This window comes from Micropterus salmoides, unplaced genomic scaffold (genome assembly GCF_014851395.1).
Source record: "Micropterus salmoides isolate LMB-PRFRI ecotype aquatic unplaced genomic scaffold, ASM1485139v1 Ms_hic_scaffold_19, whole genome shotgun sequence".
Classification (NCBI taxonomy): Eukaryota; Metazoa; Chordata; class Actinopteri; order Centrarchiformes; family Centrarchidae; genus Micropterus; species Micropterus salmoides.
Window position 1 is genome coordinate 20,212,638 of NW_024041039.1, and position 18,373 is coordinate 20,231,010.

The 18,373-nt window shown below is 40.7% G+C and overlaps 1 protein-coding gene across 1 annotated transcript in view; it reads right to left on the bottom strand.

Annotated features, from left to right (window-relative positions):
- Positions 1–758: 758 nt before the first annotated feature.
- Positions 759–18,373, bottom strand: part of LOC119910706 (ryanodine receptor 3-like) — a 123,569-nt gene continuing 105,954 nt past the window's right edge. The window contains 28 exon segments of the mRNA XM_038729443.1: positions 759–1,806; positions 2,994–3,045; positions 3,802–3,902; positions 6,166–6,230; positions 6,557–6,713; positions 6,807–6,941; positions 7,742–7,888; positions 8,065–8,125; positions 8,219–8,346; positions 8,479–8,521; positions 8,619–8,749; positions 9,064–9,258; positions 9,346–9,432; positions 9,547–9,721; positions 11,264–11,322; positions 11,425–12,737; positions 12,949–13,030; positions 13,894–13,998; positions 14,107–14,235; positions 14,315–14,403; positions 14,590–14,670; positions 16,303–16,376; positions 16,800–16,876; positions 16,956–17,035; positions 17,118–17,217; positions 17,299–17,355; positions 17,441–17,492; positions 17,807–17,916. Coding sequence (XP_038585371.1) covers positions 1,711–1,806; positions 2,994–3,045; positions 3,802–3,902; positions 6,166–6,230; positions 6,557–6,713; positions 6,807–6,941; positions 7,742–7,888; positions 8,065–8,125; positions 8,219–8,346; positions 8,479–8,521; positions 8,619–8,749; positions 9,064–9,258; positions 9,346–9,432; positions 9,547–9,721; positions 11,264–11,322; positions 11,425–12,737; positions 12,949–13,030; positions 13,894–13,998; positions 14,107–14,235; positions 14,315–14,403; positions 14,590–14,670; positions 16,303–16,376; positions 16,800–16,876; positions 16,956–17,035; positions 17,118–17,217; positions 17,299–17,355; positions 17,441–17,492; positions 17,807–17,916 — 3,981 coding nt within the window. The 3' untranslated portion in view covers positions 759–1,710.

Sequence of the window (18,373 nt, forward strand, 5' to 3'; positions counted from 1 at the left end):
GTCCCACAGCGTTCATTTTGTCAAATTATTGAGAATGATTGTATTGCATTATATGATATCACACATTGTTTTCTTCGGGTGCCATAATGGCCACATGATATGGTAAACAATGTAGGAGCCCCTTTGCTTGTTAGAGAATACAATATTTTTAAAATATATTTCCTCTGATATTGCCTTTGCTTTACACAGCACCCTCAAAACAATACTTACTAAATATTTACTAAACTATGACAGTGACAGCTTTTTAAAACAATTAGTGATGAATGTGGCTTTTTAATCCTGCAATTAGTGTTCATTGTTTGAAAGAATTATGTCTATGAGTCACTTTTTAATTTTAAAATTATAATTTCCTCACAGTGTGCTGGAACCATAAAAACCAGTCAACATGTTAGAGCTGTTACAGGCGCAGGTTGAGTTCAGGAGGCAGAGCCGCTCTCACCAGCAGGCTGCAGCACTGTGTGGTGCCTGAGGTGTGGTGACATGATGTGAGCTGACAGGTGGCACCATGGGTAATAGGGCTAAAACTCCCATTATGCAGCCTGCTGAGACCTTGTCCCACCTCTCTGACCGACCAGAAGTGCATATCTACTCAGCCACTGCTTTTTGCTGCACTGTAATTAAAGGTTGCTGAATGGCCACAGTTTTGATTTAGCTTTGAGGTTTAGGGTGACAGAGACAGATGTTGTACCTTTTTGTGGGTGAATTTAAAATATCAAATTTAAGTTCACAGATCCTAAGTAATAGCATAACCATTAATATTTCTTGCATTGATTTCTTTATTTTTTCCCATCAAAAGAAATGCACAGATCAGCAAAGCTACTACATACAAATGGCCATACAATAGCAATTAAATTTTTGTTCTTGTTTAACGGTGTTCAGTAAACTCTGATGTGTTATTTTTACACTTTGTACCTTAAACATTTGCAGGTATGCTGCATTCAGCAAAATCAAATAAGTGCTGTCCCTCCATGTTCAAAAAGTTCAGCCACAAACTACCTATCTGGACAGCTACGTGTTTCCGCTCCAGGAAAATTACTGTACTTACATACAATAAAGAAAAAACAAAAGTTTTGCATAGCTTCATTGTAATGTAGATACAGTACTGTAAGGCACTTCATGAAAAAATTAGGCATTTTCCTATCCTACATAATACACTTTTTTTCCACTTCATTCTAAAACTTCGTCTCAATATGCAGGGTTACAACATCTGAAAAACAAACACTTTCTCATATCACGTTTTTGCAAATGTAAATCTACGGTACTCCTTGTACACTTTTCTTTTGGCATTAAATCTCAAGTTCAACATTCTCAAAATATTGAAGTTGGGTTCTTGTGCATAATATGACTGACACATTGTCCCATAACCCCACACAACCCAGTGTTTCTTAAAAAGACCCAAAAAAAATTGTGCAATGATTTGGGGTTATGTGGAGTAAAAGGCAACACGTTGTCAAAAACGAGCCCCCAAAGTAAAAAAAACAACATGTCTGGGCAAGTTATAGGTCATTTCCTCATAGACTGGCACTGTACATCTGACATGGGTAGGAGACGTATCTCTTTTTTAAGATAAAAAAGTAGTCTTGTCTTCTTTCAGGCCAGTTTGAAACATTGGTGGAAGGGCTGTGTGTGTTGTAGTCCAGCAGCTGTATTTGGGACTAAATGTTCGAGCAGCCCACTTAACATAGATAGAGGTAAGAGGATGCATTTGCTCTATCCAAGCTGATCTTCGTACTGTTTGCGGAAGCAATCTCCAGCTGGGAAAAAATCCCAGCAGCGCTCCTGGTACATCTTCCACACATATGACTCCTGCGGTCAGACACAGATAAATGGACGTCAAAGTGTTACTCAAAGTGTTACTCAAAATTAGAAGTAATTCCTTTTTGGACATAAGGCAATATGTACATGCATACAAAAATATGCTGAGACTAGGGCTGAACAATTAATTTTATAGATTGTGATTTGAAAAAGTGAAATTTTTGTCTTAACAAGCTATTAGAAAGTTAAAAGTGACATTGACTTTCCTGGCAATAATGCCAACTGCCATTATGGGTGTCATTATAGCAGTTGTTATCAATAGTGACAGCTGCCATTAAAGCCAAATTTATGTCACATTTACTCAGCTGTAGTCAAATAACTCAACAAAAACAACAAACAAAACTACAAAAAATAAATTATGGCTGTTATGTGGCCTGGTTATTATACTCACTCTTTGAATGCATGTGGGTGTACATTTGGGTAAAAGGTAAAAGGTGTTTATGAAATAATAATTACTTAATAATTCATTAATATATTATATAATATGTCCATTTATCATCTATACTGTCCTCGATTCTGATTTATTCAGGACCAACTTATTTACAATGAATGAATTATCAGGTCGTTCCGGATTTGTTCCTCACTCGTTCCTTAGTAACTGCTAAGTGTTACCGTTAAACTTGTTTTAAGCACATTATATCATTGTTTTAAGCTCTGAATTATGACCTCCAGGATTCATGGCTTTGAAGGAGCTCATCCTTTCATGCCGTCATTTAGATATCAAAACTTTGTTAAACAAGTCTTAAACCAGCATTTTCATATTATCATAAGTGGAAAACTATGAAGTTGTCATAATACAGTTTTAACACTTTTTCATGAATAGATTTGAATATTATTAAGTAATGTCAGATTTACCACAAATAAATGGTAAATTTTTTATAGAACACTGGGAGGACTGAAACAAGTGGAACAACGACTGAAGCAACTGGATTATTTTATCTGATTCTATTTATGTGTTTGTATTTGTATTAGCTTGGTACAATCATATCTTCTTAATTACTAAGTAGTAAGTTAAGTTTAATTGAAAGAACATAATTATAATTGAAATACAACAGCAACATTGGGTCTGAAAAAAATGCACCGTATCATTGACAGTGGCAGCATAATACTTGTTTCACTGTTTGTGATTGATTGAAGATTCCTCAGAGAAAGGTCATTACTGTAGAGTTAAATTGTACCTGGCCAGTGTGCTCTGTCTCATCCTTGTTGATAAGGTACATCAGGAAAAACCTTTAGAAAAAAGGCCAATGAGACGATGTCAGGTCACAAAAAAAAGCATATCAAGCTTTCACATTCTTCTACCTGAACACCCGACCACAATTAAAACGCAGAGCAGAGCAGAAAAAAGGCTTTGCATAGGCACATTTTATTTCTATGACACTGTATTAACAGGAAATATCACATTCTGTGTTACTAGGAGATTTCTGGTGTCAAAGTAACACAACCCCGTCTCCATCACTGAATCACCTGTTGTTTCCCAAATCAAGTGTTAATGGCAATGGGCCGCAGTAACTCTGTGGGCATCACAGCATGCCGAATCATGATGAATACTGAATGAGAGCACGCTATCACAAACCTATTTTCCAATAAAGTTCATGGCATTAAATAGTAATGAAGCAACATAATGAGGTCGCTCTCATATCCTCTGGCCAACAGACTGTGAGCGCAAATGGACTGAGACTTTCTATTGTCACGGGCATTATAGAGAAACACTGGATAAGCAGGGAGTGCAGGGGAAACATAGAGACAGATGGAAAGAATACCTGGAGGGATCTAGTGTTCTGGATCACTGGCGCTATTAGTGACTATGGCCCTGATGCTGTGGTAATGTGCTAAAGCCATCAATCATGTGGTTAAATTACAGAAAAGAGGCAATACATGTTGGTGACAGATGGCGATAATGATTAATACATAAGTAATAACATGTAAAATTAAAAAGAAATAAAATAAAACAATTTATAAAATGCTTGAAAGCAGGATACTTACAGGTAGTTGGCCAAATTGTGCTCTTGTAAGGTGTGAGTTTCAAAGCCGTGAGGTGTTGTGTCAAAGTAGTCATTACCAATCCCACAAATGAAACATTTGGTCTGAAGATAGAAAATAAAAAGATAATTAGAGCACATGCTCTCATTTGTTTTTCTTTTGGCTTCGTTTTACGCACTATAGCAAACAAGGGGAATGCCACTGATTTTACACAAAAAGATCAGTTTCTTCATCATGGTTAGTACTAGCCGGACATGGAATTTATGAATTTCCAAGGGGCGTTATCAATGTGCACAGACCAAAATGCCTCTGGACGCGACCGGATGGACCTAGAGCCAATCAGAGCAACGAAACATGTGATGTAGAGTAGTTGGTAAATTAAACTTACCAAATCCTGTTGGCAAACAAATCTTTCTTATCATCTAAAGGGTTTTAGTTCAGAATGTTCGTTCTGCTTTTAGAGAAAATATACTGTCCAGTTTAATACTGGCGGATTCAATAGAATGTCCACATCAGCCATCTTGAGTCTTTACAAAAATGCCTCAATGACCAGTAAGGTTGCGTTCCTCTGTACAGTCATCATATCAATATTAGGCTGGAATGTTTCACCAAAACATGTAACTTGACTCGCTCATATTTCCCCTGCCATTGCAATCTTCTAACGACCTAAAAAATGTCCAAAAGTGTGCTCCGACCTTCATCTGGCCTGACTGACTGTTATTTAAAGGACTGAAGAGAGATGGAGAGCTCAACACACAAAAGTAGGCCTAATGTGTAAACTCAAGTTGACCTGAAAGGAAAGGAATTTCTAACAGACATGTTCAAGTTAAGATGTTTACCTTCTGTAAAATATACCAGACTTATTATAATAATATGGCAATTTAACAAAAATATACGCATGCCAAAGATTTACTCCTTCCTTGTCTTTTTTTACTTTGGTGGTGTTATGGAAGGAAATTGTGTCCTCTTACATTTGATCTTTTATGCATGTTCTTTTATTATTACTATTACTATTATTGTTATGTCTTATAGATATATATTATTTCTATCCCTTACCTTTCCTTCTTCTATACTCCTTATGTTAGTCTGTCCACATTTACTAGGGTTTAGGTCAAAGCTGTGATATTGTTTTAGTGTTTTCCTCTCTTGCTGTTCTCTCCTTTTCTTGAATGTTCATTCAAGGCCGGGAGAGGATCTCTGTTCCCCAAAACATAGAAACCTAGACTGTGTAAATGATTATGCATCCCTTTGCTCTGGGCCAGACGCCTGAAGCTACCCTAGGCGGCAGGACTCTGGACAAGCTGATTTTCTGTTGTAGTACTTTTCTGTTATTCTCTTTTTATTAATACATTTATCAAAGACAGTGGTTGGTTGTTACTCAATTATTTGCTTAATCCCTCACCAGCAATATACGATTTCCACGACAGGTGGTAAAGTCAAATGCTCGTTTACAACTTAGATCAATATATTTATATAGCACTTCATATCATATGATATGTATTTCAGTTCATGTTAAAAAATTACTTTATACATTAAAGGCAGAATAAATAGGATTTTCCTCAAAAACAATGTATAGTCATCCAAAAATAATCCTTCATAATAATCCCTTATGACCCCACTAGAAGTGTGTGGCGGTGTCAGTACCTGCAGAGACCCTGCCGTCTAACTGTATTTTCTTATTTTGCTCTGTTCGGGATGTTGCTGGGCATCAACCTTTCAGCAGTGGGTGTGTATAGCAAATATAGCAACAAAATGCCAAAAGGACAAATCTCGTTGCAAAACACCAATGAGTGTGGGATTGGCTTTCACCCGCCGGAGAGCACTAAAGGAGAGGATGGGGATTATGAGCGAGTCACAGTTGGCCTGTTTTTTCTGATGGAAAGGTAGGTGCCAGCGGTTAGCTTAATTACCTTGCTAAAGTATCGTTTTTTTTATTATTACAACAAATGTAATGTTCCAAAATTAGTAGCTAGCACACTATCAAATTTTAAGTTTTAAGAAAATAACCCTTGAGGTCTGGAGGACTGAGTTTGAGTCATTTTCTGTCTAACACAAGCCACCGCGGCAGTCCCACACCAATGAACTAAGTTGATCATCTGAGACTCAATGCCAGTGTCTGAATCACTGTTGGCAACACTGAAGAAGTGATACAGCAACGTTGTCATTGGGCGTGCACTTCTGGTTTTGTTGAGCCGGGGCCAACTTTTAATGTTTTGTTTACAAACCACAACCAAGCTTTTTGCCACAATACGGCAAATAAGGTCCTAAATCGTATCATATTCCTTGAGAGGACAAAACCCTAGCCCCCCTCAGCACCACTGGTTCCATTGGTTGGCACGTATAGGTGAGAATGAAATCTACTCTCACCTCCATGTCTTCTTTGACTTGTTCTTGCTGGTCTCTCAGCTCTCCAAAGGCATCAATGATCAAACCTGCAACCAAGAATTGCTGTGAGCATATCATATATTCTGTATCTGTGTAATCAATGAGATCACAATCTTACACCCCTAATTTCTATTCCTAGTGTAATGTGGATATACTGCTGTGATGGGGAGGACTGCAAAGTCTGTCAGGAACATCAGTTTCTTTGCATTCACGGTCATTTACGGAGGCTAGAAAACGGGTAGAGTACTCGATGTAGAGATCAGATTAATTCAAATACTCATACTGTAAGTTTTACTGAAGTAATCTTAGAGGGAGTTTGTGTGGTGGGGAAAAAAAGAACACTAAAAAGTGTGATTTCAACGCTGGAGTTTACCCTGGATGATGGCCAGAAGGATGACGATGACGAAGAAGAAGAAGGTGATGTCAAAAAGGATACGGTAGAGCTCATAAGGGTCACCGGCTGGGTCCTCGATCTCATCCCCAATGCCCCCTCCTGCTCTCACCCCAACATACATGTGGAACAGGTAACACTGTGCAAACACAGAGGCAGGGTGAGTCCTTTTAAAGTCCGATTATTGGTGTCTGGGCATGCCTATAATTAAATACACGTTAGAGACACTTACAGTCATCATGTCATCACATTTCATATCTGGCTCATCCTCATCCCCACTCTTGTTGTAGAACTTCCTGAAGAAATTGAAGGCCACCACAGTGTAGAGATAAACCACGACTGCCAGCAGGCCCACTGTCAACACCAGCTTAAGGGAAACACAGACAGCAGTCGGTAAAAATGTCATTTCAGTTAAACCCACACGAGGAACGTGATGAGATTGCTGCCGACGGAGAGGGGAGCAGGCGGTGAGAAGGGAAATGTTCAAATGAGTGGAAAGGATGGGGAAGTTCAGCTTTATACTGACATAAAGCCCCACTCAGACGCAGCTCCTGCACTGATTTACTTATGAATCTAAAACAGTGGAAGCAGCAGTAAACTGAGGTGACATTAAATTTGGATTTGTGCCTCTGGTCAATTGACATGAGAATCCCTCCAAGAACTGACAGACAGAATTGGGGCTGAAATGAAGGCAATTCAGCCATTTGAAGTCAAATGTCAGAGGATACTGGCTGCATCTAAATCCCCATTAATGCATCATCACTTGCATCTCTTCCTTTTTGCCTTAGTTCTCCCAATCATCCCATGAGGAAGAGATGCACATATTAGAATAAATAAATAATTACTCTGTTCATTATGTTCAAAATCAAGCCCTAGATCACAGATAATAGATCATGAGTATGTTTTGTGTTGCGATCCATTGCAAAATGAGACCTATTTACTAATACGTTCTTTCTACAGTATTTGGCAGAGCTGACAACAGGCTGGACACTAGTATTACCCAAGATGCCATCAGTGGGGCAGGAGCATGGAAACTGTGATAAAACTGGCTTGTGGTTGCACAACAGGGAATAAACAGGCTGTGGTTAAAACCCAACCACCACCCCCCTCTTACTCTGCAGTGACCCCTTCTGCTCGGAAGAAGACCTGCATCCTCCTCATCCTCACCTGTTTGCCGTTATGTGTGACAGAGGAGAGGATGGTTCGAAGGGTCTTGAACCCCATGGCAATGTCCAGCAGATGAGCAGCAAAAAAGAAGTTGTTGTAGTGGCCCAGGATGGACATGGTGGTGTACCACACCAGATAGAGGAATGACTGGCAAAGAAACAAAAGTGGCAAGTTGATCAGAATCCATTTATCCGGTATTTTAATTTATTAAAATGGGTAGGTGAATGGGTTGATTAATGTCATCAATCAACCCATTCACTCATCCATCAAATCATCCACTCACTCATCAATAAAACCACATGCTAAACAGTATTCAAACTTACATTATCTGTAAACACCACTCCCATTTTCCAGACATGATACTTTGTATCGATTGAGCTCAACCTAGTGAAAAAGAAAGGTTGATATGAGGATGACCTCTATTTTTTGCTTCAAGGAGTTCCAGCCTGTCTGCTCTTTATCCGTCTAATCTCTCACCACGACACCAGCGAAGCCTCCTTGACGACAGTCTCCTCTGTAGGATTGAAATCCAGCGCACTTTTATCCATCCCCAGCAGCTCTGCTATCCTCTCCGCTCCATATAGGTCTCCATACTTCTTGATCACCTACAAAAAGCAGCAAAACAGACACAGAGGACAGGATGACACTGTAGCTGACATTTAGTAAATATCACCACATTTGGGTTTTGCGGTACGTGTACACAACAGACTACACGGAAATTTACATAAGCCACTTACTTTGCGTTTGACAAATTTATCCCAGTAGTTGTTGGGGAAGGAGCTGGTAAAAACAAACAAATCAGCATTAAATATTTGTTTTATGACAGCTTATGACACAGAGTTTCATTAATTTAATAACCGTACTCTAGTTAACTCACGGAGTATTGATAACCAGTCTGTCCCACTGTCCTTTGATGTCATCATCCGACGGCTGCTCTGTGATGTAAAGGCCGGCAAACTCCAGCTTCCTCGCTATCTCCTTCTCACGTTTGAACACTACCAGGGGCACCTTGGACAGAAAGGGAATTTGGCTGCCACATTAGTGCAACAAAGGAAATGACGCACAGTGATGTCTGCATATCCAGTCTGACAGGAAGTGTATGAGTGTGTTTGTTTGCAATCAAAACATACAAGTATTCTAAATGAAAAATAAATATTACACCAATTGCTTAAATTGTTATTTAAAAAAATGTACTAGATGTTAAATGAATATCTAAAAATAATTTGTGGCTTAACCTTTAATAAAAGCCACCTTTGCCAAAAAATTCTAAATCTAAAGCAAATCAAAGCTTGAGTGTGTTTTCTTGTCTGGTGTTACCTTACCTTCAGGTAGTAGTATCCCACTACACACAGGAAAGATATGATTGTGTGCAGTATGGCCAGACAGCGAAGTGTTGGCGCCATGTAACCTGTGCTCTCCTGCAGAACGAAATACTCAAGTGCACCCTCATCTTCCTCCTCCCCAGCTCTGCCTCGACCATTCCAGGGGTCTTCATCGTCTGAGTAATCGCCCGTCACCTAAAAGACAATGAGACATTTAAAGCCATAACAACAATATTCAATATTTATACTATATAAATGATGATACCCTCGTTCCAAACTTACTTTGTAAAAGAGCAGAATGAAGTTGATAGCAAAGGCGACAAAAAGCGCCAAGAAGCGGAGGTTGTAGAAGTTTCTTGCCAGGTAATTCTGTGAAAACAATCAAAGTTGAATGTATGCAACATGTTCATTTGTCTCTTAAAGTGCTTAAGATAAAAGTTCTGATCTTCATTTTTGAAGACAACTGTGAGGGAAATATCTGACCAGCATCTTGGTCTGGTAGACTTCCAAGCCAGCGAAGAAGCTGGCCATGAAGGCCTCTGGTGGTTCTTTCTTCGGGCCGAGCCTCTTCTTCGGGGCTTTCCTCTCCTCCACTGAAGACTGTGGAGGGGCTTCATCTTTGGCCTTATCGTGGTCCTTCTTCTCACCATCTTCTGAACTGAAACAATAATTGCTCTATTAGTGATGGACAGATACGCACACACACACACACACACACACACACACACACACACACACACACACACTCTACACTCTATGTGACCTATGAGGAGAACTAAACCACAGAAGCACTGGTAATACATCCAGAGTCTACTCACATCCAATCAGGAGTTAACTTAAATCCTGTTTAGTAGAGGTTTTCAAAGTTGGAGGCAGGCCCCCCTAGGGAGCCTCCAAACTGTTTCAGGGGCGACTCAGTGAATGGAAGTGAAAAAAATATTAGTTAATACATTAGTTATCAAAAGCAGATCACATAGAATAGCCTAAGTATGTGATTAGGTTAAAGAGATGCTTCAGAGATACAGTGGTTTTGTCACGCCTCCCGGACCCTGATCCCTTCCAGTGACAGTGTGTGTATGGGTGAACGATTCTTGATTTGTTTTTTGCCTTTTGAGTGTTTGCTGTGTGCTTGGTGTTTGTCTGTGTCCCCTTCCTTTTTTCCCAGAGCTGGTGGGCGTGGTCTTCAGTTCCTCGCGCTGTGGCACACCTGTTCCCCGTCGGTATCTAAACACCTGTTGGGTATTGCCTCATCACCACTACCTATTTAAACCTGGCCAACTCTCCAGTCCTCACTGGATTGTTGTGTAACCATAGTACGCTTCACCCCAGCCTCAGATCAGTCTTGTCTAGTTATCCTGTGTTTCTGTTTGCCCGCTTACTCATTCTGTTTCTCGTCTTCAGGAAACCCGCTCTGCTCCCCTGGATCTCAGATCTTCCCTGCCAGTCAGCACAGTCCTCAGGAATGTCCTCCACCTCGCCCCGTTCCCCCATCAGTTTACCATTCCCTCTGTCATTTTCTAAATAAAACTCTCTTGTTCATCTCCAGCTCCGGTCTGCTCTTGGGTTCTGTTACCAGCCCTGACAGATTTTGGGTTAGGATTGTTTCCACTTTCCCAGAGTCAGAAACTAATAAATGCTTTAGGATAGACCTTAGTGTATGCAATTGTTGGAGGTCTTTGAGATCAAATAGCACAATCATGACCCCATAGGTCCAGGAATTAGAGTCATTTTCTGTCTAATACACAAGCCACCGCGGCAGTCCCACACCAATGAACTAAGTTGATCATCTGAGACTCAATGCCAGTGTCTGAATCACTGTTGGCAACACTGAAGAAGTGATACAGCAACGTTGTCATTGGGCGTGCACTTCTGGTTTCGTTGAGCCGGGGCCAACTTTGAATGTTTTGTTTACAAACCAGGAATTAAACTAAAGCAAGTAAACTAACAGGGTTTTTCCAAGCTTTGTTTAAGGGGAGTCCCACAGTCTCAGGCTTCGAAAACCCCTGCTTTTAAGCATCTGACATTCGTCATAATTAAAGCCCCTTTGTGATGAATATGAAAATATTTGACTTTTGATACAAAGACAAAATAGAAAATGTTTAAAGATACTATAATGCTCAAAGACGCTTTAATCACATAAAAAATAGAAAGAATGACAGCAATTCCACTGGGGATGGACAATGAAGAAATTAACACTCACTCTCCTTTCTCTGAATCAGATTTGTATTCTCCATTTGAAGCCCTCTTCTTTGCAGCCAGCTATAACAAATGCATGATAAAGTTACTTTGTAACATTGTAGCGTATTCTGGTTACGTCATGATTAGAAATAGAAATACCCTTAATCAAATGGATTTACTGACCTGTGCCTTCTTCTGCTTGACAGCACTGGCAATGGACGGAGCATCTCCCACCACCACCTCAGACACATCCCCCAAACCTGGCTCTGCCCCATGCTTTCCCTCCTTCTTGGGCTGTATGTTCAGCAACTCGGCCATGAGGTCTGCCTCCGCTGCATCTCCCTGAGCCATCTGACCCATCTCCGCCAACGCTGACGCTTCGTTCGCCTCCATCTTCTCCATCTCTAACGCATCTCCGTGGATTCCAAACTGAGTGGGGTCTGGCATGTTTCCCAAAATGTCTGTCACCTTCATGTTCTTTGCCCCTTCAACGAGGCCGCCCCCGAACATAGTGGTCCACAAGATATGGAAGAAACCCCAAACCAGGCTGTAGACAAAGTGGAACAGGCCCGTGATAATCATCCAGAAGAAAGAGAAGAAGCCTCGCACCAGCTCCCTGACACTCATCTTCCTGAATTTTCTGTACTGCCGCCTCATGCTCCTTAGAGTGAGCAGCTGGCGGAAATGGCAGAGGCTTTTTCTCATGGAGATGCAGGCGACTGTAAAGGCTGAGGACGACTCCAACATCATGCTCTCCTCCTCTTCCTCTTCATGGTTCTCCAACACACTCTTGTTGTCGTCCTCATCTTCCTCTGGACGCTCGACTGGGTCTGGCTCTGAAATTTGAGAGGCCAGCTGCATCTCAAAGATGGTGTCCTCACAGAAGTTGACAAAAAGTTCCATCTTCTCACTCTCACCGCCTTCATTGACGACATCGAAGATAAACTGCCGCTTTGACTCTTTCACCTGAGGCTTTTCCCACTGGGTACGACTTGACTCGCTTATCTCAAAGTAGACTCTTTCGATGCGCTTGGCTCCACCCATGATCTCAATGCGACCCAGATATGGCTCGAAATAGCTGAGGACGCTCTCCGCCAGGTCGAGGAACGTCGAGAGGCGAGCATCGTGAGGCATATGCTCAGAGAGATTGGTCAGCAACACAGCTACATTAAAGCCAATGTCCTTCGCAGGTTCATGAAATCTCTCCACAAACTGCTCGTAGTTGAACATATCATTCTCATCCGCCTCAGCACAGGAGAGAAGAAACTCAATCTCAGCTTGGGAGTACTGTTTCTGGTTCTCCATGGACTTCTGGAAATCTTTCTTTGAGATGAAACCTTTGCTCTCGGGGTCATACTCTTTGAAGCTGTCCGAGGTAGTCAGGTCCTTCAACTTGAGGAACATGTCGAAGAATTTTAGGATCATCTCCACGTTGCTAGAAGATTCCACCAAGGTGTCCACCATTTGTTTGCCAATAGTACCATTGACAACGTTACCTGTGAAGGAATGGAGATAGAGACGAGAGCAAAGTTTGTCAGCACACACAATAACAAGCAACACTCTCCATGCAGATTAAGAAAAGCTTCTTTGGGAAATATTTGATTACATTCCGAGCAAACAAATCTGTTTGGTGAAAGTGATAAAAGAGACAATGTCCTTGCAAACTAATGCTGCTGGCACAGCACACATGGCGTCAGTGAGTCAAACCTTCGAGAAGAGAGAGCATCATGACGATCATATCCTTCTGCAGGTCCAGTAGCTCCTTCAATAATTCAATCTGACTGGAGTCCTGTTAGGAGAAGACAAAAAAGGGAGACCTTGTGACTCAGACTACACAATATCACACAGACTACTGATGGCCTTCCTGTAAGGCTACAGCTATCCTGTCTGATATCCCTGAGAGAACAAGGCTGCATCAGAATGTGGGGACCCACAATGGTCCTGCTGGGGCCCATAAGGGCCTTCTAGGTAACATCCATCCATCAGCACCATGGTTAATGTTATTTTACTGTCTAGGAGCAGATGGCTAGGTCAGTTTGACTCATTTAGGGTCTCTATGGAGCCTGTATTCAGCATGCCATAAATCTGAGGCGTACTTTGATGCTCCAAATTCAAACGCCTCCACCTGTGCTCTGCTTCATCCTGGCTTCTACTGTCAGACCAAGCCCTTTCTGCTGACCATGAGATAAGGTTCAGTGGTGGAGAAAATGGAGAAAACATGTAGATGTAGTTATACATTAAATAGCTGAGAGGGAGGACATATGTAATTGTACTGCAGTATCCTGAGGTTATCCTTGAGCCTGGAGAGACCTCTAGTGGCTACAGATATGTTAAGGGAAGCTCTGGCTGTCAAAAACAAATACCATTGGTGGATGAAGTATTCAGATTTTTACTAATAACAAAACTACCATTCAGTATTTAAGTACTAAACTAAAGACGCATACACTAAAACCCCTTACATGGTATGTGTCTTAACCACTTGGCTGTTAAATCCATGAAGTGGATTAAAAATGGCAATATTTCCCTCTGTAATATAGTGGAGTAGATGTATAAAGTAACATAAAATGGAAATACTCAAGTACAAGAACCTCAAAACTCTACTTGAGCACAAATACATAACACCACCACTTTATTGCAGACAAAATTACATACCTGGGATAACTTCATTTGCATGTTGGCAAAAACATGCAAGAAGCCCACCACCGCGTCCCACAGCCTGCTGTGAGCTAGACTCTGCTGGTTCCCGATACATGGACCCTGAAGCACACAGCACAGAGTTAGGTACAGAGAGAGAAGAGATTATCACGGAGCATCACGATCTGTTAGTTAGTGCTTGTTGTGGTGAAGTGTGTGCTGATATGGTACCTGTATATACTCAGTTAAAGAGTTGAAGACTTGCTTGGCCACCGCCAGTGCTCTGGAGAAGTTCCTCTGACCCGCCTCATCTATAACATCCTTACCAGAGTAGTACCAGTAGAAATCACTGATGGATTCCTAAAATAAGAAAGAACCAACATTAAAGAACATGAATTAATATGACATTTTTCTACATCTGTCTATAATTATATCATACCTGGAGTCTTAGTAGATAGTCTACAGTACTAATGATGATGTTGACTGTAGTTGTGTTTCCTGTCTGAGTCCTCAGGAAGTTCTGAAAATCTAAAACAGACGAGACATTTTTATTTGACTTTTATAAAGCACTTGGTTACTTGTGTAGAAATTTTATATACATATATATTTATTGTTATTGTACAACCCAGCCTACTCTAAAACTGTGTTGTTCAGTTACATGCAGCTCGAGTAACATCTTCTTTAATTCTGGTTTATGGAAAAGTGTGTACCTACCATTGTTGTGGCCCTCACAGAGAAGCTGCAGAAACCTAAAAAGATCCTTAGTGAACTCATCATTCTGCAGTACCTTGGAACCTGAGGACAGGAAATTAGATTAACTGTCCCTTTCAGCGTTAAGAAGGTCAGAGACCCATCATTTTAATGTCAGTACAGGCAACAGGGCTTGCATAGCTTTCGCTTCATAAAGCTGCTGTCTAGATGTCAAACGGCATTATGTTATGTGCACTATATTTGAGGTTCAGAACACACAGCCATGGTATAGTGCAACATTTCACAAATTAAAACGGACTTTATAAACTGAGCTTTCTTATTTAACACCAGCAAAGCTTTGTTGTTTCTTACAATCAAAGCTTTGGGAGATTTATTTTTTTATTGCACGCTGGTTAGTATCATCAAAATAAATAAACTTCAAAGGTCCCACACAAATGACAAGCACTGACTTCTTCTAAATGAAGCATAAAAAATGTGGAAAGTGGTGAGTCAGTTTGGCACCTGATGCTGGACTGAACAATCTATCCAGATGTCATAAAGAGCATGCATGTGTTCCTTCAGTCCAATGTAAAAAAAAAAGAAAAAGGTGGTTTTATTGCATTCAGGGCAAGGGAGGAGGTATGGGGGGGGGGTTGAACAGAGAGCAATCAAGTGTCAGCATTGCACAGAATGTGTAGAATCTAAACCATGTATTTACCCCGCTCACTCACGTTGACTGCGACCGATGAGATAAAAACATGATCAGAGGAAAACAAACAAACAAACAAAACAAACATAACAAACAAAACAAAAGCAGACATAAGCAAAGGAGAAGACATTGAGATTCAATCAGAAGAAGTAGGAACAGGAGAGAATGATAGCGCTATAGAAATATATTTACATACATTGATTTGCGACATTGACATGCGGTTACAATTAAACAGTCTTGAAGTACAGTCTGCTCGCTAGGCAGGTGTTTAGACTACAAGTTAGACAGAGTACCAGACTAACAGTTACCATTACTTATGCCTGGGTTTATGAGGTGATAATGAGCTGGAATATGCATGAGAAAAACATATTTATATACTGTATGCTACCCATCAGATCAAATAGAGACCTCTGATTACATGTGGATATTCATGTGGATGTAGTTGTGACTGCGAGTGTTTTTAAGTAGCAGACACGGCCCGGACAGGACATAGACATACAGTAGCACAGGTTTACCTGCATGATGGTGACGTACAACACGACACATACGTGACATTGGGATGGGTTTGTACGACAACAAACTAAAGAGCACATGTTTCGTCAAGCGAATGCTGCATCATTTGTCTAGCAGCCAATTTACAAGCCTGACTGAAGAGCAGTGACGCCATAAGCCTGAATGAGACAAGATTCTTACATGTGTCCTCTGTGATATGATTTATAGCTCGTGCTGTGGTTTGGGCCACATGTGTAACACTGACTGGCTGAAAACTCTTAGTGCTTTCTCTCAGATCTGCAGCAGGTCAGCATTTAGCAACAACAGAGACTGTAGCACATAAATGACTGAACTTTCAGTATTGAGGTTCTGTCTATGTTTTATCTACAATGAATGATAAATCATATTATGGCACAGATATTGACTTGTAAGTTTTTTATTCAGTACCACATAAACTGGTAGAGGACAAATCACTCACTCATATTGTTGGTAAATGAACAACTAGGACAGCTTACTATGCCATTATCCTCACTTACTTGCTCCTTCTTCAGTAACCATCCCCAGACCTTCAGCTTTATTTTGCCTTTCAAAAGCATTCAAGTCCAGGACACTGTAGGAGATAAATGTGTGTATTTAAACTCTTTCTAACATTGTCATATTTGTATTTGTCAAAAAATGGTATGCAATATCCTGACTTTGAGTCCCCAATATAGGTTAAGTTCCTACACTTCCCATAATGCAACCAAAAGTATATTTTCATTAGAGTCTCCTTGATTGGTAAGATCATGTTTGTTTGTTTAACTCTACATCCGCAGTTTGTAAAAATTATACAGTTTTTTCTCAGACTTGACAAAGCTCCACCAGAGCCACAGAAGACATTATACAACTGTTTTCAGAGGCTGCGTAGTACTTCCTGTGACTAGTAAACTGACTGAAATAATTGGTGGAGTTCCCATTAAAATCGCAGTTGACATATAAAACAAAAAGTAAATCATCTGTTTGGTGTGTCATAATTGGTTTTGGGCTATATTACCTGCAAGACATCATCAGTCCAGACAAACTTTTGAAAAAGCCAACATCTCTTTTTTCCTTCAGGTAGTCCAGCATTTTCTGCATGAAGATAAAAGCACAGTAAATGGTGGGCTGGTGCTGTTAACGATCCAAATTCTGCATGCAGATTGAAGTGTACCTGCTGGACCAGTATGTTTCCCCCGTTGAGGATGGAGATGCCAAGTTTGAGGGTGAAAGTCACCATGGCGCCAAGTCGACCTGACAAACCATACATCATACAGTCGCTATACCAAAGGTGGCAGTAATAAGAAGGCAGACAGGTGAATGTGTGTTTTCCTACCTTTGCTGGCACTTATCATCTGAAGCACCATCTCTGCAGCTCCTCGATCATGTAGTCTGGCTTGTTGGTACAGCATCTTCTGCTTCTCCATTTCCTTTTCCTGTATGAAATGATAATATAGTAAGCACCACTCCTGAATATAAATGCAAAAACAAAGCAAAATGAGAGAAATCAGTAGCACCTCAAACGTTTTCTCCTTTCCTTCCTCATCTTCCTCTTCTTCACCTTCAGCACAGCTCTGAAAGAGAAAGTAGAATGTCAAACCTGCAAGATTTTGCTGAACAGCATACATTGCAGTAAAAGCAATTTAGAGAATGAAGTACCTTAGCCATCATATCTGCATATGCAATATACAAGGGATCCTCTTCCAAAGAACTAACAAAAAAGGAAGATAAATATCTGGTGGTTAAACCTTGTATAGCACACAATCACATCTTATCTTATTAATAATATGCAAGATTCAGCGATTATATTTATAGCCACTGCAATGTATGTACAGTGAGCAGCGAGTTTACAGCAAGGAAACTGCTTGTTTCTTTCCTAGTATAAAAGATAGCGATGAGGCGATGATTTAGCGTAATGCAGCTCTTTATTAGCTAAGAGGCAGGCCAAAACTATTATGTAGCACAGATGGAGCAAAGCGTGTCGGTGCCAGGTGGTCAGGTGTGTGACAGTGAGTGTATATTAACCTGCACTCAGTCAGAGCGTTGTGGCTGAAATGCAGAATGAGCTGGTGAAGAGGGTCTGGCTGCTTCCTGACCTCCTCCTCTTCCTCCTCCTCCACTTTGGGCTGCGTTTTCTGGACAAACCCATACAAGTAAATACTGGAGCTCAGGCCTGTAGTCTCAATGTTAACTATATGAGCCCTAAACTGAGAAAACACTGTATGAACAGTAGTTACAGTTATATTTAACTGTCACTTAACTAAACATCACTTACCTTAAGAAAAAAAGACAGGGACAGGATGCACTGATAGCATGCAGACAATAAACCACAGGCACGAGCATTGACACAATGACAGGCACATGCCAGCAATCACACACACACACACACACACACACACATCTCACTGACATAATGCATTCCCTAGCCACTTACCCTAACCTTAACCATCACAACTACTTGCCTAACCTTAACCTTTATCCTAACCCCAACCTTTAACCTTATTAAAACCTGAACCCTAAACCCTCAGCGTAACCCTTAAAAAGCCCTTTAAACTTGTAGGGTCCAACATTTTGGTTCGCACAAAAATCCTG